This window comes from Halichoerus grypus, chromosome 7 (genome assembly GCF_964656455.1).
Source record: "Halichoerus grypus chromosome 7, mHalGry1.hap1.1, whole genome shotgun sequence".
NCBI classification, from domain to species: Eukaryota; Metazoa; Chordata; class Mammalia; order Carnivora; family Phocidae; genus Halichoerus; species Halichoerus grypus.
In genome coordinates, this window is record NC_135718.1 from 132,085,015 (window position 1) to 132,111,139 (window position 26,125).

The 26,125-nt window shown below is 36.5% G+C and overlaps 1 protein-coding gene across 3 annotated transcripts in view; it reads right to left on the reverse strand.

The window, feature by feature from the left end:
- LOC144382623 (complement factor H-related protein 3-like) overlaps nucleotides 1-26,125 on the reverse strand; it is a 59,985-nt gene that overhangs the window by 14,648 nt on the left and 19,212 nt on the right. Inside the window, exons 2-5 of one of the 3 annotated variants that reach the window (XM_078078338.1) lie at nucleotides 25,625-25,819; nucleotides 25,015-25,191; nucleotides 8,475-8,657; nucleotides 318-494 (exon numbers count right to left, since the gene is read on the reverse strand). In XM_078078338.1, the coding sequence (XP_077934464.1) occupies nucleotides 318-494; nucleotides 8,475-8,657; nucleotides 25,015-25,191; nucleotides 25,625-25,819 (732 nt within the window). Of the gene's footprint in view, nucleotides 1-317; nucleotides 495-8,474; nucleotides 8,658-25,014; nucleotides 25,192-25,624; nucleotides 25,826-26,125 lie in introns of all 3 variants that reach the window. The other 2 variants (XM_078078337.1, XM_078078339.1) reach the window with 2 other exon arrangements.

Here is a 26,125-nt window from a genome sequence, read left to right on the forward strand (position 1 = left end):
AAACTAACAGTAAATTGAATAATGATGAGATCACTGAGCAGGGACCAGCTGTGGTCCAGGAACGGAGATGAGGAGTCTGAGGACGTTTATCAGAGGATGTTGAATGTGCACACAAAGCAACGTGAAAGTGAAATAATTTGGGCTCATGCTGTCACACTTTTATTATTCCTAGGGTTATTAGTTCTCTACCAGACTCCACAACTTTCCAGAGATACCTTGTTAAATTCTAGAACTACTGCCTGGTTTCATATTTGTACCATTTATGTTCTGAATTAAGAATATTGATCAACCTTAGAGTAAAATTAAATGCACTATACTTATGCATTTTGGTGGATGGGACCATTTTCCTCCTAAACATTTTATAGATGCAGATCCATTAGTTCCAAAACCTTCGACACATTCATACACTATTTCTTCTCCATACTGGTAAGTGTCTGATTTGTGAAGTGGAATACTATGTAGAACCACATATTCTGGTGGTGCACAAGGAAGCCCTAAAAAAAAAAAGAAAGAAAGAAAGAAAGAAAGAAAGAAAGAAAGAAAGAAAGAAAGAATGACTCCATGTTTTATTAACTCTGAAATTTATTTTTATGTACTGGTTGCCATATTTGGCAATATTATTTGAAAAGGAATGATAACACAGGAGCTACAGTCATAACACAAAGAAGGTGCACAAATGCTTCCTAATAGCACCATTCTTATGTGTCCAGCTGGCAACCAGAGCAAGAGCTTGAAACTAAAAATGTCAATATATTATCAGCTGTAGCAAATTCTCTCTAGATATGTCTCCGGAGGCAAGGGAAATAAAAGCAAAAATAAACTACTGGGACTACATCAAAATAAAAAGCTTCTGAACAGGAGCAAGATGGCAGAGGAGTAGGAGACCTGGATTTCCTCTGGTCTCAGGAATTCAGCTGGATAGGGATCAAACCATTCTGAACACCTACGAACTCAATAGGAGATCGAAGAAAGGAATAGCAACAACTCTCTGAACAGAAAAGTGACCACTTTCTGGAAGGTAGGACGTGCAGAGAAGTGAATCCGAGGCGATATTCGGGAGGATAGACGGCGGGGGAGGGGGCCTCCGTCAGCCTTTTCTGGCAAGTGATAGAGCAGCGGAGCACAAAATCGGAACTTTTAGAAGTCTGCTCCGCTGAGGGACGTCGCTCCAGTGGCTAAGCGGGGGGTGGAACCCTCGTGGGACAGTGTGGTCTCAGGACCCTCGGGGTCACAGAAAGACCAGGGGTCCCTGAGTGCGGCAGAGCTCCCAGGTATTGGAGAGGGGAAGCTGGCTGCAGGGACGGAGCTGAGGAGCGGGCTCTCACCTCGGGGTTGCCATAAACCATGATCTGGGGTATAATCAGGCCACTGCTCCTCCAGCAGGGACCCAACAAGTGGCAGATCCGGGGAGACTCCCCTTCCTCCCCCAGGAGGAGTGGTGCAAGAGCACACTACAGGGATCTGCTGGGTTTGGAGACTCCCACAGGGTCGGGTGCCAGAGATAGAAATGCTCAGTCACAGGCCAGGTGAGCACGGAGTGCAGCCGGGTACCAGGGAGACGGGAGTGACTGACTGCTTTTCTCTGACGGGTCACTGAGGAGCGGGGCCCCGAGTTCTCGGCTCCTCTGGGGTGGAGATTGGGAGGCCACCATTTTCACTCTCGGCCTCCAAAGCTGTACGGAAAGCTTGCAGGGAACAAAAGCTCCCGAGAGCAAACCCGAGCAGATTACTTAGCCAGACTGGGCAAGGGCAGGGCAATTCCACCTCCAGCAAAGACATTTGGGAACCATGGCAACAGGCCCCTCCTCCAGAAGATCAGCAAGGACAGCCAGCCAAGACCAAGTTTACCAATCAATGAGAACAGCAGAACTCGAGAGCTAGGGGAATACTGCACATAGAATTCATGGCTTTTTTACCATGATTCTTTAGTCTTTCAAAGTTAATTTTTTTTAACTGTCTTTTTTTTTAAAATTTTTCTTTTTCCCTTTTTTGGCCAACATCTTATCAATCCCTTTTTTAAAAAATTTTTATTTTTCATTTTTAGAGTCATATTCTATCCCTTCATAGTAGTTACCCTTATTTTTGGCATATATATATGTTGCTCTCTCTTTTAAACTTTTGAGATATAGTTTCTTCTAACAGATCAAAATATACCCTAAATCTTTAGTGTATGGCTTTGTTCTTGTATCCTGCCTGATGACATTCTCTCCCCCAGCTTTTTTTTAAATGCTCTTCTTTCTTTTTTCAAAGAACTTCTTATCTTATCAATTCCTTCTATAAAATTTTTTATAACTTTCATCTTTACAGTCATATTCCATCCCTTCATCATATCAACCCTTATTTTTGTACATATATAAGTTTTTCTTTCTTTAAAATTTTGGGAGGCACTTTCATCTAACAGACCAAAATACACCCAAAATCTAGTGTGTGGCGCTGATCTATGCACCAGGCTGATCATATTTTATCATATTCTGTTTTTTTTGTTTTGTTCTGTTTTTGTTTGTTTTTATCTTCTTCTTTTTCTTTTTTTTTCTTTTCTTTTCTCTTTCTTTCCCTTTCTTTTCCCTTGGTTTCAGGTCTTTTCTGATTTGTTTAGAGTATATTTTCCAGGGACATTGTTACCTGTTAGCATTTTGTTCTCTCACTCGTCTATTCTCCTCTGGACAAAATGACAAGATGGAAAAAAATCCAGGAGGCACAGAGAACCCCTCTCAAAATCAATAAAAATAGGTCAACACCCCGACATCTAATAGTAAAACTTACGAGTCTCAGACACAAAGAGAAAATCCTGAAAGCAGCTCGGGAGAAGAGATCTGTAACCTACAATGGTAGAAACATTAGATTGGCAACAGACCTATCCACAGAGACCTGGCAGGCCAGAAAGGACTGGCATGATATATTCAGAGCACTAAATGAGAAAAACATGCAGCCAAGAATACTATATCCAGCTAGGCTGTCATTGAAAATAGAAGGAGAGATAAAAAGCTTCCAGGACAAACAAAAACTAAAGGAATTTGCAAACACGAAACCAGCCCTACAAGAAATCTTGAAAGGGGTCCTCTAAGCAAAGAGAGAGCCTAAAAGCAACATAGACCAGAAAGGAACACAGACAATATACAGTAACAGTCACCTTACAGGCAATACAATGGCACTAAATTCCTATCTTTCAATAGTTACCCTGAATGTAAATGGGCTAAATGCCCCAATCAAAAGACACAGGCTATCAGATTGGATTAAAAAACAAGACCCATCGATTTGCTGTCTGCCAGAGACTCATTTTAGACCCAAAGACACTCCCAGATTGAAAGTGAGTGGGTGGAAAACCATTTACCATGCTAATGGACACCCAAAGAAAGCTGGGGTGGCAATCCTTAGATCAGACAAATTAGATTTTAAACCAAAGACTGTAATAAGAGATGAGGAAGGACACTATATCCTACTTAAAGGGTCTATCCAACAAGAAGATCTAACAATTGTAAATATCTATGCCCCTAACATGGGAGCAGCCAATTATATAAGCCAATTAATAACAAAAAGGAACACACTGACAACAGTACAATAATAGTGGGGGACTTTAACACCCCCGTCACTGAAATGGACAGATCATCTATGCAAAAGATCAACAAGGAAATAAAGACTTTAAGTGACACACTGGACCAAATGGACTTCACAGACATATTCAGAACATTCCATCCCAAAGCAACGGAATACACATTCTTCTCTAGTGCCCATGGAACATTCTCCAGAACAGATCACATCCTAGGTCACAAATCAGGTCTCAACCAGTACCAAAAGATTGGGATCATTCCCTGCCTATTTTTGGACCACAATGCTTTGAAACTAGAACTCAATCACAAGAGGAAAGTCAGAAAGAACTCAAATACATGGAGATTAAAGAGCATCCTACTGAAGAATGAATGGGTCAACTAGGAAATTAAAGAAGAATTAAAAAAATTCATGGAAACCAATGAAAATGAAAACACAACTATTCAAAATCTTTGGGATGCAGCAAAGGCAGTCCTAAGAGGAAAATATATAGCATACAAGCCTTTCTCAAGAAACAAGAAAGGTCTCAAATACACAAGGTAACCCTACCCCTAAAGGAGCTAGAGAAAAAACAGCAAATAAAGCCTAAACCAAGCAGGAGAAGAGAAATAATAAAGGTCAGAGGAGAAATCAATGAAATAGAAACCAAAAGAACAGTAGAACTGATCAATGAAACTAGGAGCTGGTTCTTTGAAAGAATTAACAAGATTGATAAACCCCTGGCCAGACTTATCAAAAAGAATATAGAAATGACCCAATCAACAAAATCATGAATGAAAGAGGAGAGATCACAACGAACACCAAAGAAATACAAACAATTATAAGAACATATTATGAGCAACTCTATGCCAGCAAATTAGGTAACCTGGAAGAAATGGATGCATTCCTAGAGATGTATCAACTACCAAAGCTTAAGCAGGAAGAAACAGAAAACCTGAACAGACCTATAACCACTAAGGAAATTGAAGCAGTCATCAAAAATCTCCCAACAAACAAAGGCCCAGGTCCAGATGGCTTCCCAGGGGAATTCTACCAAACATTTAAAGAAGAATTAATATCTATTCTTCTGAAACTGTTCCAAAAACTAGAAATGGAAGGAAAACTTCCAAACTCGTTTTATGAGGCCACCATTACCTTGATCCCCAAACCAGACAAAGACCCCATCCAAAAGGAGAATTACAGACCAATATCCTTGATGAACATGGATGCAAAAATTCTCACCAAAATACTAGCCAATAGGATCCAACAGTACATTAAAAGGATTATTCACCACGACCAAGTGGGATTGATCCCTGGGCTGCAAGGTTGGTTCAACATCCACAAATCAATCAATGTGATACAATACATTAACAAAAGAAAGAACAAGAATCATATGATCCTCTTAATAGATGCAGAAAAAGCATTTGACAAAGTACAGCATCCTTTCTTGATCAAAACTCTTCAGAGTATAGGCATAGAGGGTACATACCTTAATATCATAAAAGCCATCTATGAAAAACCCACAGCCAATGTCATTCTCAATGGGGAAAAACAGAGCTTTCCCCCTAAGGTCAGGAATGTGGCAGGGATGTCCACTATCACCACTGCTATTCAACATAGTATTAGAAGTCCTAGCCACAGCAATCAGAAAACAAAAAGAAATAAAAAGCAACCAAATGGCAAAGAATAAGTCAAACTCTCACTGTTTGCAGATGATATGATACTTTATGTGGAAAACCCAAAAGACTCCACCCCAAATTGCTAGAACTCATCCAGGAATTCAGTAAAGTGGCAGGATATAAAATCAATGCACAGAAATCAGTGGCATTCCTATACACCAACAACAAGACAGAAGAAAGAGAAATGAAGGAGTCGATCCCATTTACAATTGCACCCAAAACCCTAAGATACCTAGGAATAAATCTAACCAAAGAGGCAAAGGATCTATACTCAGAAAACTATAAAATACTCATGAAAGAAATTGAGGAGGACACAAAGAAATGGAAAAACGTTCCATGCTCATGGATTGGAAGAACAAATATTGTGAAGATGTCAATGCTACCTAGAGCAATCTACACATTCAATGCAATCCCCATCAAAATACCATTCACTTTTTTCAAAGAAATGGAACAAATAATCCTAAAATTTGTATGGAACCAGAAAAGACCCCGCATAGCCAGAGGAATGTTCAAAAAGAAAAGCAAAGCTGGCGGCATCACAATTCCGGACTTCCAGCTCTATTACAAAGCTGTCATCATCAAGACTGTATGGTACTGGCACAAAAACAGACACATAGATCAATGGAACAGAATAGAGAGCCCAGAAATGGACCCTCAACTCTATGGTCAACCCATCTTTGACAAAGCAGGAAAGAATGTCCAATGGAAAAAAGAGAGTCTCTTCAACAAATGGTGTTGGGAAAGTTGACAGCCACATGCAGAAGAATGAAACTGGGCCATTTCCTTACACCACACACAAAAATAGACTCCAAATGGTTGAAAGACCTAAATGTGAGACACGAGTCCATCAAAATCCTAACGGAGAACACAGGCAGCAACCTCTTTGACCTCAGCCGCAGCAACTTCTTCCTAGAAACATCGCCAAAGGCAAGGGAAGCAAGGGCAAAAATGAACTATTGGGACTTCATCAAGATAAAAAGCTTTTGCACAGCAAAAGAAAAAGTCAACAAAACCAAAAGACAACTGATAGAATGGGAGAAGATATTTGCAAATGACATATCAGATAAAGGGCTAGTATCCAAAATCTATAAAGAACTTATCAAACTCAACACCCAAAGAACAAAGAATCCAATCAAGAAATGGGCAGAAGACATGAACAGACATTTTTCCAAAGAAGACATCCAAATGGCCAACAGACACATGAAAAAGTGTTCAATATCGCTCGGCATCAAGGAAATCCAAATCAAAACCTCAATGAGATACCACCTCACACCAGTCAGAATGGCTAAAATTAACAAGTCAGGAAATGACAGATGTTGGCGGGGATGCGGAGAAAGGGGAACCCTCCTCCACTGTTGGTGGGAATGCAAGCTGGTGCAGCCACTCTGGAAAACAGTATGGAGGTTCCTCAAAAAGTTGAAAATAGAGCTACCATATGATCCAGCAATTGCACTACTGGGTATTTACCCCAAAGATACAAAAGTAGGGACCCGAAAGGGTACGTGCACCCCGATGTTTATAGCAGCAATGTCCACAATAGCCAAACTGTGGAAAGAGCCAAGATGTCCATCGACAGATGAATGGATAAAGAAGAGGTGGTATATATATACAATGGAATATTATGCAGCTATCAAAAGGAATAAGATCTTGCCATTTGCAACGACGTGGATGGAACTGGAGGGTATTATGCTGAGCGAAATAAGTCAAACAGAGAAAGACATGTATCCTATGACCTCACTGATATGAGGAATTCTTAATCTCAGGAAACAAACTGAGGGTTGCTGGAGTGGGGGGTGGGGTGGGAGGGATGGGGTGACTGGGTGATGGACACTGGGGAGGGTATGTGTTCTGGTAAGCGCTGTGAATTGTGCAAGACTGTTGAATCTCAGATCTGTACCTCTGAAACAAATAATGCAATATATGTTAAGAAAGAAAAAAAGAAGAAGAAGAATGTAGCAGGAGGGGAAGAATGAAGGGGGGGAAATCGGAGGGGGAGAAGAACCATGAGAGACGATGGACTCTGAAAAACAAACTGAGGGTTCTAGAGGGGAGGGGGTTGGGAGGATGGGTTAGCCTGGTGATGGGTATTGAGGAGGGCACGTTCTGCATGGAGCACTGGGTGTTATGCACAAACAATGAATCATGGAACACTAAATCTAAAACTAATGATGTAATGTATGGGGATTAACATAACAATAAAAAAATTAAAAAAAAAAGAAGAAAATAATGTACTGAAATAAAAAAAAAGTCTCAATTTTTGCTAACACTATACTAGAATGATGTTAATAAAGGTTTAAATAATTCATCTCAAATGTTATACTGTGTTATGTAGCCAGCTACCTTAAAGCTTTAAAAAAGAAAACAAAACTAACTAGTGAAAAAAGAGACAGACATGTTCTCTTCTATAATAAGAGTGTTTTAATGGGTAACTGATTACAATTTAGTATAAAATGAGTTCGATATGGGAACAACTTTTATCATTTTTTTCCTGTGGCTGGTGCCCATAGTAAGCATGGAAATTGAAAAAAATAAGGAAGTGAAAACGGTAGAAATGGATATTCAAATATCCACTTTACTTAAAGTGATGCTAAATATCAGTTCAAAATATCAGTGTGTAGCTTTGGAGTATAAGATAAACTGAGCAAACTGTTCTTAGAAAATCTTCATAAATACCTAGGGACAGGGAAATCTTTCAACACAGCTGCATTTGGTACCGCCTAGAAGCATTTCTGTCTCCATTAATTAGATGTTTATGAAGATTTCCTAAGGCAGAGGATTTGTTAGAAGTGGACCTACCCTGGATTATCAAACATGTAAATTCTACAGGTTAAATTAAAATTATGCGCTATGGACCCAGATCTTGACTTAAAAACATAACTTTTATGTCTAGGAAAAAAGGCTGACATAAAAGTTTAATCACCTAAAAACAGGTACATAGGCACAAAGATGTCAGCCAAAAATAAATGAGTTTATAGGAGAATACACATAAGTCTCCCTATCTAGTTTCCAAATCACAAAATGTTTTATTTTATTTAATTAATTAATTAAATCACAGGATGTTTTAAAGTGGAAGAAAACTTGAACTGAAAGATAGACTGATATTCCACCCTACAAGTGATTAATCTTAAGAGTAAAAAAAATTATATATTTTTTCATTTATCTTTTCAAATGGGAACCACCTCAGCCCCTCCCCCCAGAAAAGATTTAAGTTAAAATAAACTTTTGCACAACGATCATGAGGAAAATGAATATGAACATAAAATTACTCACTAATACATGAGGGTTGAGGTGACCATCCACTTTGCAGACATGTAATTGATCCTGAAGTTTTACCATCTGGTGTTACATATCCTGGTTTACACTGATATTGTGTTTCTTTATTCAAGGGATATGCAAATTCAGATTCAGAAAAAAATCCATTTTCGATTGTTATATCTGATTTTAAACATCTTTCTGAAAGGGAGACAGTATAAGGAAAAGATAAGCGTGTAAATAAGCATTTTTATAAAGACTCAAATAATATAACAATATAAAAAATAAGGAGTCATTTATAAATGAAAACCCAGAAAATCCAAGTCACCCAAATTCTTGTGACAGAGAAAATAAGCTATGAGTTTCCAAAGATATTAAGTCAGGATAGTTCATTAAAATTTTTTTTTTGGAATGAAGAAGCAAAATTTAGAATGCTCAGAATCCCTTCTAGGAAATTATTAGAAATTTGTTTGTCTAATGGATCTGGAATCCTACAGCATGCCAGAACGATACTGGCAATGGATCCTTTCCAGGCACTTGTTTTAAATATTGGGTACTCAGGATCTCTTTAGCAACCCCAGCATTCAGTTAACTAATTGGGTTATCTCAGATCAGGTGATGATGTCAGAGAGTTTGCTACCATAGCTACCACAGCTCTGAGAATTTGACATGTCTGTCATCATAACTGGGTGTTTAAAACCATATGGATACATGGAGTTCGATGGATCTGACACAGATCAACACATTACATTCATTTATCTTCTAAGACCAAAATGATGATCCTCAAATTATGTATAACTTAACTTGAAACAATAAAGAAGACTCTGTCAGTTACCAGGTCTCTTCACAAAATTCAGCTTTATTTATTGACTAGCCCATGGATAAAGAAGAAATCAAAGGAGAAAACATGAAATATATATTTTTTCATAATTGGTAATTTTATTCCTTCACTTGGGGCACCTAGTAGACTGCACATGGGATACTTGGAGTATTAAACACTCAGGATATGGAATTAAAGTATATAATCTTTAAAAGAAAAAAAAGACATTAAAGCAGCGCCTGGGTGGCTCAGTCGGTTGAGCATCTGACTTTTGTTCTCAGCTCAGGTCTCGATCTCAGGGCTGCGAGTTCAAGCCTGGTGTTGGGCTCCACACTGGGTATGGAGCTTACTTAAAAAATAAAAAAAAAAATAAATAAAAAGATATTAAGTCTTTTGAATTAAATGATAAAAAACATTTTAAATAAAATTTTGTGAGATGATACTAAAGTAGTGCTGAGAGGGAAATTTTACCATTATATAGATATAATAGAAAAGAATACGGGCGCCTGGGTGGCTCAGTCGTTAAGTGTCTGCCTTTAGCTCAGGTCATGATCCCGGGGTCCTGGGATCGAGCCCCGCATCGGGCTCCCTGCTCCACGGGAAGCCTGCTTCTCCCTCTCCCATTCTCCCTGCTTGTGTTCCTGCTCTCGATGTCTCTCTCTCTCAAATAAATAAATAAAACCTTAAAAAAAAAAAAAAGAAAGAATAGACTATATATCACCTCACTGTTTTGCTTTAAGAAATTAGAAAAAGAAAACCCAACATGGGCATAAACTTGAAAAATAGACTGTTGTTAGTGAGATGGTGGAATAGGATGTTTTATTATTCTCTATTTGATTTATTTCTGTTCTAATCTTTATTATTTCCTCCCTTCTAACTTCGGGCTTGGTCTGTTTTTCTAGTTCCTTGAGGTAAAAAGTTAGGTTGTTTATATAAGATCTTCTATTTTAATGTAGGCATTTGTCACTGAAAACTTCCCTCTTCCCACTGCTTTTGCAGCTTCTATAAATTTTGTTACATTGTGTTTTTGTTTTCATTTGTCTCAAGATATTTTTAAAAATTCTCTTGCGCTTTCTTCTTTGACCCAATTGTTTGAGAGTGTGCTGTTCTCTTTCCATGTATTTGTGAATTTTCCCATTCTTTTTGCTGTTACTGATTTCTAGTTTTACTCCATTGTGGTTGAGAAAGATACTGTATAGAATCTTTCATGTGCAGTCGAGGAGAATGTACACTGTTGGGTGGAAAATTCTGTATATATCTATTAGGTCCATTTTGTTTATATTGTTGTTCAAATCTAGAGCTTCTTTCCTGAATTTCTGTCTGGGTGTTCTATCCATTATTCAAAGTGGGGTAATGAAGTCTCCTAATATTATTGTATTGCTGTCAATTTCTCCTCTTTAGATCTGTCAATATTTGCTTTATATATTTAGGAGTTCCAATGTTGGATCCACGTATGTTGAAAATTGCTACATCTTCCTGTTGAATTGACTCTTTTATTATTATATAATGACCTTCTTTGTCTCCAGAGACAGTTTTAGACATAAAGTCCATTTCTTTTTCTGATAGAAGTATAGCCACTCCAACATTCTTTGGTTGCCATTCACATGGAATATCTTTTTCCATTCCTTCACTTTTAGCCTATTGTGTCTTTAAACCTAAAGTGAGTTCTTGTTTTTTACCTATTCAGGTACTGTATTCCTTTTAATAGACTTAATCCATCTACATTTAAAGGGATTATTGATAGGTGAACACTCACTATTCACATTTGGCTAATTGTCTTCTGTTTTGCAATTGTTTTTCAATCTCTTCCACTTTTGATGACTTTCTTTGCTATTTGATTATGTTTTACAGTTACTTATTTTGATTTTTATCTCATCTTTTGTATGTCTATTATAGGTTTTCCTTCCTACTTTATTGAAGTATAATTGATAAAATTGTATATATAAAGTGTACAATGAGATGACTTGGTACACATATACATTTGGAAATGATTTTCAAAATCGCATTAATCACCTCACATACTTTTTTTTTTTGTAGCTGGAATGCTTATGATCCACTCTCTCCGCAAACTTGAGCTATACAATACATTATTACTAACTGCAGTCATCATGCTGTACATTAGATCTTCAGAATTATTCATCTTATAGCCTTGGACCAGCATCTCCTCATTCCCCCCATCTGCAAGCCCCTGATAATTACCATTCTACTCTCTGCTTCTATGAATTTGACCTTTTCTTTTTTTCTTTTTTGACTTTATATACAAGTTTAATCATGAAGTGTTTGTCTAACTCTGGCTTATTATGTTTAACATAATGTCCTCTAGGTTCGACAATGTTGTAAATAGCAAGATTTTCTTTTTTCTCATGGTTGGATAATATTCCATTATATATAGATATAATCTCACATCTTCCTTATCCATTAATGGACACTTAGGTTGTTTCTATATGTTGGTTATTGGGAATAAAGCTACAATGAACAGGAGGGTGCAGATATTTCTTCAAGATACTGATTTCATTTCCTTCAGATATATACCCAGAAATGGGATTGCTGTATAATATGGTAGTTCTATTAAATTTTTGAGGAACTTGCATATTGTTTTCCATAGGCCTATAACAAATTACATTCCCACCCTAAGCATACAAGAGTTTCCTTTTTCCACATTCTCACCAACACTTGTTATCTCTTGTCTTTTTGATAAAGGCCATTTTAACAGGTATGAGGTGATAGTTCATTGTGGTTTTGATTTGCATATGCCTGATGATTAGTGATTTTGAGTACCAATTGGCCATTTGCATGTATTCTTCAGAAAAATGTCTATTCAGATCTTTGCCCATTTTTAATTGGATTGGATTTTTTTTGCTATTGAGTTGTATAAGTTGTGATATATATCACAACTTATAGTGCATCAGATCTATGGTTTGCAAATATTTTCTCCCATTCCATAGGTTGCCTTTTCATTTTGTTGATTTGAGTAGAAGCTTTTTCATTTGATATAGTTTTGTTTACTTCAGCTTTTGCTGTCTGTGTTTTGATGTCATATCCAAAAAATATCATCGCCAAGACCAATGTCAAGAAGATATTTTCCTATGTATCTTCTAGGACTTCTAGAGTTTAAAGTCATATTTAAGTCATCTAGAGTTAATTTTCATCAGTGGTTTAATATTGTGGTTTCATTTTTTTTGCTTGTGCTGAAGACGCTACTTTCTTCATGTGTATACTTGGCACCATTATCTAATTTTAATTAAGGATATATGTGTGACTTTATTTCTGGCTCCCAATTTTATTCCATTGATCTGCCAATATGATATTATTTTCATTTTAATCACTTTATAATATAGTTTGAAATCAGAAAGCATGATGCCTTCAGCTTTGCTCTTCTTTCTCAAGATTGCTTTGGCTCTTTGGGAGTCTTTGTGGTTCCATGTAAATTTTAGGATTGTTTATTCTACTTCTGTGAAAAATGCCAGTGCTATCTTGACAGGAATTGTATCTATTGATCGCTTTGGGTAGTATGCACATTTTAACAATATTAATTCTTCCAATCCATGTATATACATTATCTTTCCATTTATTTATATCTTCTTCAATTTATTTTATCATTGTCTTACTGTTTTTAGGATACAAGCCTTTCATCTCCTTAGATAGATTTATTCCTAGGTATCTTATTATTTTTGATGCTATTGTAAATGGTATTGTTTTTTAAATTTCTCTTTCTGATAGTTCATTATTCATTACACAACAGATTTTTGTGTATTGATATTGTATCCTGCAACTTTACTGACCTCATTTATTAATTCTAACAGGTTTGTGTGTGTGTGTGTGTGTGTGTGTGTGGAGTCTTAGGGTTTTCTCTATATATGTCATCTACAAACAGAGATAATTTTACTTCTTCATTTGGGTACCTTTTATTTCCTTTTGTTCAACAGTGGTGAAAGTGTGTATCCTTGTCTTTTTCCTGACCTTGAGGAAAAGCTTTCAGCTTTTCACAATTATATATGATGTTAGTTATAGGCTTCTTATTTATGGCCTTTATTATGTTGAGGTATATTTCTTCAACACCTAACTGTTGAGAGTTTTTATCATAAATGGATTGTGAATTGTGTCAAATGCTTTTTCTCTATCTATTGGGATGATTATATGATTTTTAACCTTTGTATTGCTAATGGAGTTTATCACATTACTGATTTGCATCTGTTGAACCATCCTTGAGGCCCATGGATAAACCCAACTTCATTATGGTGTATGAATCTTTTAATATGCTGTTGAATTCAGTTTGCTAATATTTTGTTAAGCATTTCTGATCTATCATTTATCAGTGATACTGGCCTATAAATTTTTTTTTCTTGTAGTGTCCTTGTCTAGCTTTGATCTAATCATGCTGATCTTGTAAAGTGGTATTGGAAGTGTCCCCTGCCCTCAAATTTTTGGAATGGTTTGAGAAGAATTGGTATTAATTCTTCTTTAAATTACAATGAAAACTTCTGGTCCCAGGCTTTTCTTTGTAGAGATATTTTAAATTAATGATTCAGTCTTGTTGCTTGTTATTGATTTGTTCAGATTTTCTAGTTCTTAATGATTTTGTTTTGGCAAGTTTTGTATTTCTAGGAATTTATCCATTTCTTCTAGGTTATCCAATTTGTTGGTGTGTAATTGTTTATGCTTGTCTCTTATGAACATTTGTATTTCTGTGGCATCAGTTGAAAGTCTCCACTTTCATTTCTCATTTTGTTTATTTTATCTTCTCTTTTTTCTTAGTTTGTAAGCATTAGGTTTGTCAATTTTGTTTATCTTTCCAAAAAGGTAGGTATTAATTTTGTTGATTTTTTTTGGGTCTTTATTTCACATATTTCTTCTCTGATTTCTGTTATTTCCTTGCTTCTGCTAATTTTAGGCTTAGTTTATTCTTCTTTTTCTAGTTTTTTTGATGTCTAAAGTTGGTTGTATATTTGAAATCATTTCTTTTTCTTAGTGTAGGCATTTATCACTATAAACATCTCTCATAGAACTGCTTTTGTATGTGAGGCATTTTTTTTCTCTCTTGCTGTTTTCAAAATTCTCTCTTTGTCTTTGGTTTTAGCTAGTTTTATTGTAAGGTGTCTTAGAGAAGATTTCTTTGGGTTGAATCTGTTTGGGGACTTATGAGCTTCTTGATTTTGATAGTCCATATTTCTTCCTAGTTTGATAAATTCTCAGCCATTATTTCTTTAAGTAACTTTCTGCCCCTTTCTCCATCTCCTCTCCTTTTGGGACTTACACAATGCCTAAAATGTTTCCTCTGATAGTCTATAATTCATATGGGCTCTCTCTACTCCTTAAGTCTTATCCTTTGTTCTCCTCTGACTAGAAAATTTCAAATGACCTCTCTACTTCACAGATTCTTTCTTCTGTTTCATAAATCTGCTGTTGATGCTCTTTGTTGTATTTTTCGTTTCATCCATTGTATTCTTCAGTTCCAGAATTTCTGTTTGGTTCCTTTTATGATTTCTATCTCATTGTTTTCCTGATTTCTTTGAATTCTCTTTCTGTGTTTTCTTATAGCTCACGGAGCTTCCTTAAAACTACTGTTTGAATTCTTTATCAGGAAAATCATAGATCTTCATTATTTGGGGGTAAGTTACTGGAATAATATTGTGTTCTTTCGGTGGTGTCATGTTTCCTTGATTTTTCATGTCCCTTAAAGTCTTGCATTGCTGCCTTCGCCTTTGAAGAAGCTCTCACTTCCTCTAGTCTTTTCTGACTGCTTTGGGAGAGAAATACTTTCTGTCACACCTGTTAGGGATTTTGAGGCTTTTTAAAAGAACTTTTTAATGGATATATCTGCTCCCTATGTTTTGCTACCACTTGGGATGGAATTCTTAGATTGTGTGCCTTCTTTCAATCCTGCAAAGATAGTCAGGGTCCTGACAGCTTCCTGTTTGCTGGACACAATGCTGAATGCTCAGGTATGTGCTTTCTACCATTCCTATGGAGTCAGTTTGGCTTTCTAGGTATGCTCATTAGCCATTTAAAAATTGCTGCATTCACCACCTTTGGGGCATACACAAGGAGCTGACCAATGGATAGCAGGTGTGCGGAATGTTGGGGATGCCATTAGGTGAGGAGGATCTGCAGGCAAGTCATCCCCAGTGGTTAGCGGGTACATCAGGGTACTCCCTGATGTAGTCTGCAAAGTGGTTAATAGGATCTTTGTCCCTTGATGAATTGAGCCCTGATTGCTGTGCTCCAAGCTTTCCTCAATCCCTTCAGTCATGAAGATCACCTCAGAATTCTGGATGTGGTGAGAAAGAAATGGGCCTTTTGGTCAGAGACCCACACAGCTGAGGAAGCCAGATGCTAACTCACACCCTCTTTCCCCCAGTGGAGAAGTTGCAGGCTGAATGGGTCTCTCTTGGCACTGAACTGTGCCACTTTGTGGAAGGAGTGACTCAGATAATTGAAACTGTTCCTCTCACCCACTTCAATGCACCCACTGTTGGATCTTTTTGCTCTAATGGTGTGCTGAAACTTCTGCTAGATTCCCAGACTCCCAGAAAGATGCTCTTGTCTGTGGGTGATTGTCAAAATTGGTGTTCTTTGACAGGAAGAATAGAAACTTGTATTCTGCCATCTTGCTGGTGTCACTATTTTTTTCTTAGATTGAATGTATGTATGTATGTGTGCATTTAAGTTTTTATTTTAATACCAGTTGGTTAACATACTCATCATGACAAGTGCAATCCTTAATCCCCATCACCTATTTCACCCAACCCCTTTGCCCCCTGCCACCTTTCTCCCCTCTGATAACTATCACATTGTTCTTTACAGTTAGAGTCATTTTTTGCTTCTTGTTTTTTGTTTTTGGTTTGTATCTCTCTCTCTCACTTTCCCCCCTTTACTCATTTGTTTTGTTTCTTAAATTCCACATATGAGTGAGATCTTATGGTATTTGTCTTTCTCTGACTTATTTCACTTAACATTATACTCTCTAGCTTCACCCATGTTGTTACAAATGGTAAGATTTCATTCTTTTTTATGGCTGAGTAATATTCCATTTTATACATATACCACCTCTTCTTTATCCATTTGTCAATCAATAGACAGACTGCTTCCGTATCTTGGCTATTCTATATAATGCTTCTATAAACATAGGGGTGCATGGATCCCTTTGAATTAGTGTTTTTGTTCTTTGAGTAAATACCCAGTAGTGTGATTGATGGGTCATACAGAAATTCTATTTTTAACTTTTTGAGGAACCTCCATACTATTCTCCAGAGTGGTTGCACCAGTTTGCATTCCCACCAACAGTGCAAGAGGGTTCTCCTTTCTCCACATCCTTGTCAACGCCTGTTGTTTCCTGTGTTGTTGATTTTAGCCATTCTGACAGGTGTGAGGTGATATCGCACTGTAGTTTTGATTTGCATTTCCCTGATGATAAGTGATAATGAGTATCTTTTCTTATGTCTGTGGGCCATCTGTCTGTCTTCTTTGGAGAAATGTCTGTTCATGTCTTCTGCCCATTTTTAAACTGGATACTTTGGTTTTTGAGTGTTGAGTTTTATAAGTTCTTTATATATTTTGGATACTAACCCCTTACCAGGCATGTCATTTGCAAATGTCTTCTCCCATTCCAAAAGTTGCCTTTTAGTTTTGTTGATTGTTTCCTTTGCTGCCCAGAAGCGTTTTATTTTGATGTAGTCCCAATAGTTTTTGTTTTGTTTTGTTTTTGCTTTTGTTTCCTTTGTCTCAGGGATCTATCTAGAAAGTTGCTGTGGCTGATGTCAGAGAAGTTACTGCTTGTGCTCTCTTCTAGGATTTTTATGGTTTCAGGTCTCACATTTAGGTCTTTCATCCATTTTGAATATTTTTTGTATATGGTATAAGAACGTGGTCCAGTGTCATTCTTTTGCATGTTGCTGTCCAGTTTCCCCAACACCATTTGTTGAAGAGACTGTCTTTTTCCTAATGGATTTTCTTTCCTGCTTTGCCAAAGATTATTTGACCATATAATTGTGGGTTTATTTCTGGGTTTTCTATTCTGTTCTATCAATCTATGTGTCTATTTTTGTGCCAGTATCATATTGCCTTGATCACTATAGCTTTGTAATATAAGTTGAAGTCTGGAATTGTGATGCCTCCAGCTTTGTTTTTCTTTTTCAAGCTTGCTTTGGCTATTCAGGGTCTTTTTGTGGATCCATATAAATTTTAGGATTGCTTATTGTAGTTCTGTGAAAAATGCTCTTGGTATTTTGATAGGGATTTCATTGAATGTGTAGATTGCTTTGAGTGGTGTAGACATTTTAACAATATTTGTTCTTCCAATCCATGAGCATGGAATGTCTTCCATTTCTTTGTGTCATCTTTAATTTCTTTCATCAGTATTTTATAGTTTTCAGAGTACAGATCCTTTACTTCTTTGGTTAGGTTTATTCTTAGGTATTTTATTATTTTTGGTGCAATTGTAAACGGGACAGTTTTCTTAATTTTTCTTTCTGCTGCTTCATTATTGCTGTATAGAAAGGCAATAGATTTCTGTACTGTGATTTTGTAACCTACAACTTTACTGAATTCGTTGATCAGTTCTAGCAGGTTTTTTTTTTTTTTTTATTTAATTTTTTTTATTGTTATGTTAATCCCCATACATTACATCATTAGTTTTAGATATAGTGTTCCATGATTCATTGTTTGTGCATAACACCCAGTGCTCCATGCAGAACGTGCCCTCCTCAATACCCATCACCAGGCTAACCCATCCTCCCAACCCCCTCCCCTCTAGAACCCCCAGTTTGTTTTTCAGAGTCCATCGTCTCTCATGGTTCTTCTCTAGCAGGTTTTGATGGAGTCTTTTGGATTTTCTATATAGAATATAATGTCATCTCAAATAGTGACAATTTTACTTCTTCTTTACTGATTTGAATGCATTTTATTCCTTTTTGTTGTCTATATGCTGTGGCTAGGACTTCCAGTACTATGTTGAATAAAAGTGGTGAGACATCCTTGTCTTGTTCCTGACCTTAGGGGAAAAGCACTGTTTTTCCCCATAATGGATGATGTCAGTTGTGGCTTTTTCATATGTGGCCTTTATTATGTTGAGGTATGTTCCCTCTAAACCTACTTTGTTGAGGGCTTTTATCATGAATGATTGTTGTACTTTGTCAAATGCTTTTTTGGCATCTGTTGAAATGATCATATAGTTCTTATCCTTTCTTTTACTGATGTGATGTATCATGTTGATTGATCTGTGAATATTGAACCACTCTTGAAACCCAGGAATAAATTCCACTTGATTGTGGTGAATATTTTTTTTAAACGTATTGTTGAATTCAGTTTGTTAGTATTTTATTATGGATTTTTGTGTCATCAGAAATATTGACCTGTAGTTCTCTTTTTTGTGGTGTCTTTATTTGGTTTTGGTATCAGGGTAGTGCCGGGCCTCATGAAATGGATTTGGAAGCTTTCCTTCCTTTTCTATCTTTTGGAATAGTTTGAGAATAGGTATTAAATCTTCCTTAAGTGTTTGGTAGAGGGGTGCCTGGGTGGCTAGGTCAGTTAAGAATCCGACTCTTGATTTCAGCTCAGGTTGTGATCTCAGGGTCATGAGATCCAGCCCTATGTCAGGCTCTGCGCTCAGCAGGGAGTCTGCTTGGATTCTCCCTCTGTCCCTCCCTCTGCCCCTCCATCCCCACTCTCTCTCAAAATAAATAAATAAATCTTAAAAAAATGTTTGGTAGAGTTCATCTATGAAGCCATCTGATCTTGGACTTTGATTATTTGGTTTTTTTGATTACTGATTCTTTTTTTTTTTTTTTTTTTTTTTTGCTTGTAATTGGTCTGTTCAAATTTTCTGTTTTTTCCTGTTTCGGTTTTGGTAGGTTTATGTTTCTAGGAATTTAACCTTTCTTCTGGTTGTCCAATTTGTGGGCATGCAGTTTTTCATGTTTGTGAACATATAATTGTTTACAATTATATGATGGTCAATTAAGTTTGAACCCATTCTTATTCCTCTCTTCCCCAGGTATATGGTGTCAAATTTTACATCCTTTTATTTTGTGAATTCCTTGACTGAATTTTTTTACAGAAATATTCATTTTTACTGTTTTGTGTTTCCTACATTCATACTGTCACTTTTGGTCTCTTCTTTTCACTCAGAGTCCCCTTTAATATTTCTTGCAGGGCTGGTTTAGTGGTCATGAACTCCATTAATTTTTGTTTGTCTGGGGAACTCTTTATCATTTCTTCTATTTTGAATAATAGGCTTTCTGGATAGAATATTCTTGGCTGCAGATTTTTCCCATTCAGCACTTTGAAGTTATCATGCCACTTCCTTCTGACTTGGATAATTTCTGCTGAAAATTCCCTGGTAGCCTTATGGGTTTTCCCTTATATTTTACTGTCTTTTTGTTTGCTTTATTTTGTTTTTGTCTTGCTTCTTTAAAAATTTTTTTCTATATCACTATGTTTTGCCAATTTAATTATAATATGTCTTGGTTTGGGTCTGCTTTTGTTGATTTTGGGGGGTTCTCTATGCTTCCTGGATCTGGATATCTGTTTCCTCCCCCAGATTAGGGAAGTTTTCTGCTATTATTTCTTCAAATAAATTTTCTGCCCCCTCTTTTTTTCTTTTTCTTCTGGGACTCCTATAATAGGAATGTTGTTATGTTTGATGGAGTCACTGAGTTCCTTATGTCTATTCTCATTTTGCATAATTCTTTTTTCTCTCTTTTGTTCAGCATGATTACTGTTACTTTGTCTTCTAGGTCATTAATTCCCATTCCTCTGCTTCTTCCAGCCTGCTGTTCACTCCATCAGGTGTGTTTCTCATTTTGTTTATTGAGCCCTTGATCTCTGCTATGTTATTCTTTATCTCTGTGTTAAAGGTCTCACTCATGTCTTTGACTTTTTTTCTCAAGTCCAGTGAGTATCTTTGTAATATTATCTATCAGGCATATTGCTAATATATATTTTACTTACATCTCTGGCTGTGGCCCTGTATTCTTTCATTTGGGACAAATTCTTCTGTTTTCTCATTTTATCTAAATTTCTATGCCTGCATCTTTGTTCAGAAAGTCAGCTACTTCTCCTGTTCTTGAGGGTAATGGCCTTATGAAGAAGAGGTTCTATAGTGCTCTGCAGTGTTGTAACCACTGTCCCCCAGGGCCTGACACTTCAGGGAGTGTCTCCAATGTGTGCTGTATGCACACTGCTGTTGTGTCCTGACTGCTTTATCCTTCAGGCCAGTCATCTGCAGAGGCCCTCTTTGACTGTTGTGGTCAGTATTTGGTCCCTGGCCTGACTGTGTTGAGTTTTAACTTTAGGTGTGCTATGGTCCGCTTGTGAAATGAGACCTCTTCTCACCACTGCTGGAATCAAGGCTTCCCAAAACTCCCAGGTTGGGAGATGTGGTGGGGGCAGGGGTTTGGCTTGGTCTTCTGGGGGAGGAGGCTGGCTGTTCAGGGACTGAGGCAAGCATGACCAGGAAGGGTGGTTCCACTGGAGCACAGGGAGGTGGGACTTGGTGCAAGCAAGTTAGGTGGTGAGTGTTGGCCCTGTGCTGGTTCTCACAGGTGGCTCTGTGTTTATGCTGAAGGGTGGGGGAGGGAAATGGCACCTGCCAGTTCCTTTGTTTCCAAAACTGCCTTTCTGCAACACGCTCCTCACTGTGTGCCCTGTGTGCTCTTCAGATTGCTCTTTCCGGCTGTATGTTGACAGGCTGCTTGGTTGCCTTTTCTCCAAGCCCCAATGTTGTTTGAGCTGTCCCAGAGCCAAGCACACTGACACTTGAAAACCCCAGGCTTTAAACACCACTGGTTATAAGAATTATGAAGAATTATGAAATTTGGCCTCTCTCACTTTCTAAGACAATTGTTATGGTAATTCATTTTTCCCATGTGTTCCCTTGTGTGTTAATCTGTCCCTTGCCTTTCTCTGTGACCATGGCTCTCTCCCCGCCTCAGTGGCCACAGTCCGTTTCTCTCAAACTGTGTACATCTTACTTCTTCAATGTGGCCTCTTCCTGACCTTTAGTTGTGGAATTTGTTCTGCCGGTCTTCAGGTTGATTTCTGGGGTATTTAGGATGATTTGATGGTTATGTAGGTGTATTCATGGGGCAAGGCAAGCCTAGGTTCCTCCTACTCCACTGCCATCTTCTTCCCTCCACTGCTGGTATCACTCTATTATTACAGGTTTCTTCTTTGTGTTTCTTTTACTGTTTCTTGACTAATACCTATCAGTAGACATTTATTTTGCTGCATATGTATCAAGAAATGTGTATATCCACTCATACATACTTGGAAAAAATAAAGCTAAGTATATCCATTGGCAGAAATAAGAAAGTTGATATAAAATTTTGCTACAGTTAATAAAGATGTGGGTTAGAAAACTATAAATATACTGGGATCTCAGACCATTTACTTACTGAGAGGAATGCATTCTGGAGGAGGGAACCAGTCACTCTCTGTACATGTCATTATAGTCTGCTCATTTGGAAGACTGTAACCAGAATTACATTTAACTCTCACAGATTCATCTTGGAGAAATGCTTGTCCATACGTTGGATAATCTCCATTTTTCAAATAATTGAAAATACATCGTCCTAAAAATCATAAAAATGAACAAAAATTTTTAAAAACCCATAAATTCAGTCAAAATAGTAAGTTAAAAACTGTTTGTACACTATTAAAACTATAATGCATAAGTATCCAAAAACTTAAGAAAAACTAAAGCTACTACCAAATGTGTAGGAAGAAAAAAATCAATATTCAATATTATTTATCTTCAGTTTTTATAATTAAAATATGTATGAATGATATAGGTGTTTTTGAGAAGCTTCTATCTTTATCTGTTATGTGATTTTTATGAAAAGCTCCTCATTAAAGGAAAAACCTATATTGGTCTTTGCTCATAAAACTTATCCCTTGGCCTCATTTTTGTCATACAAGGCTTAATTGTACTCACTTATGTGTTTTTCCCCCTCTACTATTTGAAATATGTACACATATACAATTATAAAAAGGTTTACTTACTGCGGCATGGTACTGCTGGTTCCCATCCTTTGTGTGTGCAAGTAATGTATTCCCACGCATTTTGTGAAGGAGTCACAAAATTGGAATCACAGGAATAGTAAAAAGATTTTCCTATAGCTGCTGGAAATTGTGATCTATATCTATTTTCCTGGTATAAACTTCCATGTTTTATTTCTGGAAAATCACAGGGCTTCACTTGCAATACAAACAAAAGAAACAAAAACAGTATAAATAATGTTTTACCTTAATAAAAAAATCAAATTAGAAATGAATTGTTTCATTGGTGAATTACATCCTTTTATTATCATAATTTCGCTCATTGCAACAGGGTTTCTAGGACAAGAAAAGTTATAAAATTCAGATGAAGTGTGATGAAGTTATTGCTAATGAAGTTAAAATTATATCTTGTGGGTCATATGATATATATGATATATATGTATGAAAACTCTTGTGGAATAAGACTGTACAGACCTAGGGGCGCCTGGGTGGCTCAGTTGGTTAAGCGACTGCCTTCGGCTCAGGTCATGATCCTGGAGTCCTGGGATCGAGTCCCGCATCGGGCTCCTTGCTCAGCGAGGAGTCTGCTTCTCCTTCTGACCCTCCCCCCCTCATGCTCTCTCTCTCTCTCTCATTCTCTCTCTCTCAAATAAATAAATAAAATCTTTAAAAAAAAAAAAGACTGTACAGACCTACTTGAGTATGTATATCCTAGCCCTGGATGATTAAATGAGCATCTTGGTTGGGAGATGAAAGTACTGATTTTATTGCTCAGATCATCTATCTTCTTTTCCTTTCTTTACTGTTCTCAACAGAAATCAGAGCCCTGCCTTTTCTTCTCAAACCAACTCAATGTAGGGAGATAGTGGGATTTTTCTGTAGATTAACATTCATTAATTTATTTTTCTACTTACCGTAAATAGTGTAAGAAATATAGAGAAACACAAAAATTTTCCATCTGCCACATTATACAGAAAAATAATATTCTTATTAATGCCTGAAACCAATCATTGAGGCAAGTTTTCCTCTTTTTATTTAATCAAAGAAATGGACTAAGAATATTTCTTAATATCTAAATAGTTAATTAAGATTATGGCAAACATTTGATTGTTATTACTAATTTTAATTGGAGAATGAGGTATTTTAAAATATGTCATACATACATAATAATATATATGACATATATTTCATACATAATATGTCATACTATATATGGTATATTTGACACATATATAACATATATATCACATACAATGTGACATATGTCATAATATGTATATATCATGTACATGAGGTGTTTAAAAATATGTCACATTTACATAATATGTCATATATACCATATATAGGAGATGCTTTCAAATATGTCATATAAGTCATAATATGTATATTTTAGAATAAAAGTGAATATTTGGTGCCATTATAGTTTGATTCTTTTTAAACACTAAAATGTCTTATTTTTATTGAGGTATAATATAATTGTATTTTATTGAGTTATTCTTATAAATTGAATTTTTTTGACATATATGTTCAAGTGTTCTGTTGTTTATAACACATTTATATATAGTATTTTCTAGAAAAAGTTTCCCTTTTTGTTGGATGATTTAGAGATAATCTAGTACTTTTAATGCCAGACTGTTAGTTTTATTTCCATTAAATGATTCGATTGCAAGGAATCTTGTGCAACACATGAACAACAGTTCCAGCACACACATACACACACACATACACACACACAAGTATTCATTATCATCTTCATCTTACTTAAGTTCACTGATCCATTTTCTTTTTTGTTTGATTAGAGAAATTTTCTAGTAGTTTTGCAGACGTGTTATGTGGATTATACACTTTGAATCCTTGCATATACTGTTTTTCTTTAATAAAGATTTTTTAAAAGATTTTACTTATTTATTTGAGAGAGAGAGAGAGTGTGTGCACCAGGGGTGGGGAGGGACAGAGAGAGAAGCAGACTCCCCACTGAGCAGGACCCAGGGATCATGACCTGAGCCAAAGGCAGAGGCTTAACCAACTGAGCCATCCAGGTGCTCTCTCCCCACCTCAGTGGCCACAATCAGTTTCTCTCAAACTGTGTGCATCTTAATTCTTCAATGTGGGCTCTTCTTGACCTTTAGTTGTGGAATTTGTTCTGCCGGTCTTCAGGTTGATTTCTGGGGTACTTAGGATGATTTGATGGTTATCTAGGTGTATTCATGGGATGAGGCAAGCCTAGGTTCCTCCTACTCCACTGCCATCTTCTTCCCTCTACTGCTGGTATCACTCTATTATTACAGGTTTCTTCTTTGTGTTTCTTTTACTGTTTTCTTGACTAATACCTATCAGTAGACATTTATTTTGCTATATATGTATCAAGAAATGTGTATATCCACTCATACATACTTGGAAAAAATAAAGCTAAGTATATCCATTGGCAGATATAAGAAAGTTGATATAAACATTTTGCTACAGTTAATAAAGATGTGGGTTAGAAAACCATAAATAGGGGCACGTGGGTGGCTCTGTCCATTAAGCGTCTGCCTTCAGCTCAGGTCATGGTCCCAGGGTCCTGGGATCAAGCCCCACATCTGGCTTCCTGCTCAGCAGAGAGCCTGCTTCTCCCTATCCCTCTGCCTGCTGCTCTGCCTACTTGTGCTCTCTATCTCTCTGTCAAATAAAGAAATATCTTTAAAAAAATAAAATAATAAAAGAAAACCATAAATATACTGGGATCTCAGACCATTTACTTACTGAGAGGAATGCATTCTGGAGGAGGGAACCAGTCATTCTCTGTACATGTCATTATAGTCTGCTCATTTGGAAGACTGTAACCAGAATTACATTTAACTCTCACAGATTCATCTTGGAGAAATGCTTGTCCAGACGTTGGATAATCTCCATTTTTCAAATAATTGAAAATACATCGTCCTAAAAATCATAAAAATGATGAACAAAAATTTTTAAAAACCCATGAATTCAATCACAATAGTAAGGTAAAAACTGTTTGTACAATATTAAAACTATAATGCGTAAGTATCCAAAAGCTTAAGAAAAACTAAAGCTACTACCAAATGTGTAGAAAGAAAAAATCAATATTCAGTGATATTTATCTTCAGTTTTTATAATTAAAATATGTATGAATGATATAGGTGTTTTTGCAAAAGCCTCTATCTTTATCTGTAATGTGATTTTTATGAAGAGCTCCTCATTAAAGGAAAAACCTATATTGGTCTTTGCTCATAAAACTTATCCCTTGGCCTCATTTTTGTCATACAAGGCTTAATTGTACTCACTTATGTGTTTTTCCCCCTCTACTATTTGAAATATGTACACATATACAATTATAAAAAGGTTTACTTACTGCGGCATGGTACTGCTGGTTCCCATCCTTTGTGTGTGCAAGTAATGTATTCCCACGCATTTTGTGAAGGAGTCACAAAATTGGAATCACAGGAATAGTAAAAAGATTTTCCTATAGCTGCTGGAAATTGTGATCTATATCTATTTTCCTGGTATAAACTTCCATGTTTTATTTCTGGAAAATCACAGGGCTTCACTTGCACTACAAACAAAAGAAACAAAAACAGTATAAATAATGTTTTACCTTAATAAAAAAATCAAATTAGAAATGAATTGTTTCATTGGTGAATTATATCCTCTTACTAGCATAATTTTGCTCATTGCAACAGGGTTTCTAGGACAAGAAAAGTTATAAAATTCAGATGAAGTGTGATGAAGTTATTGCTAATGAAGTTAAAATTATATCTTGTGGGTAATATGATATATATGATATATATGTATGAAAACTCTTGTGGAATAAGACTGTACAGACCTACTTAATGACTTCTCCTTGAGTATGTAT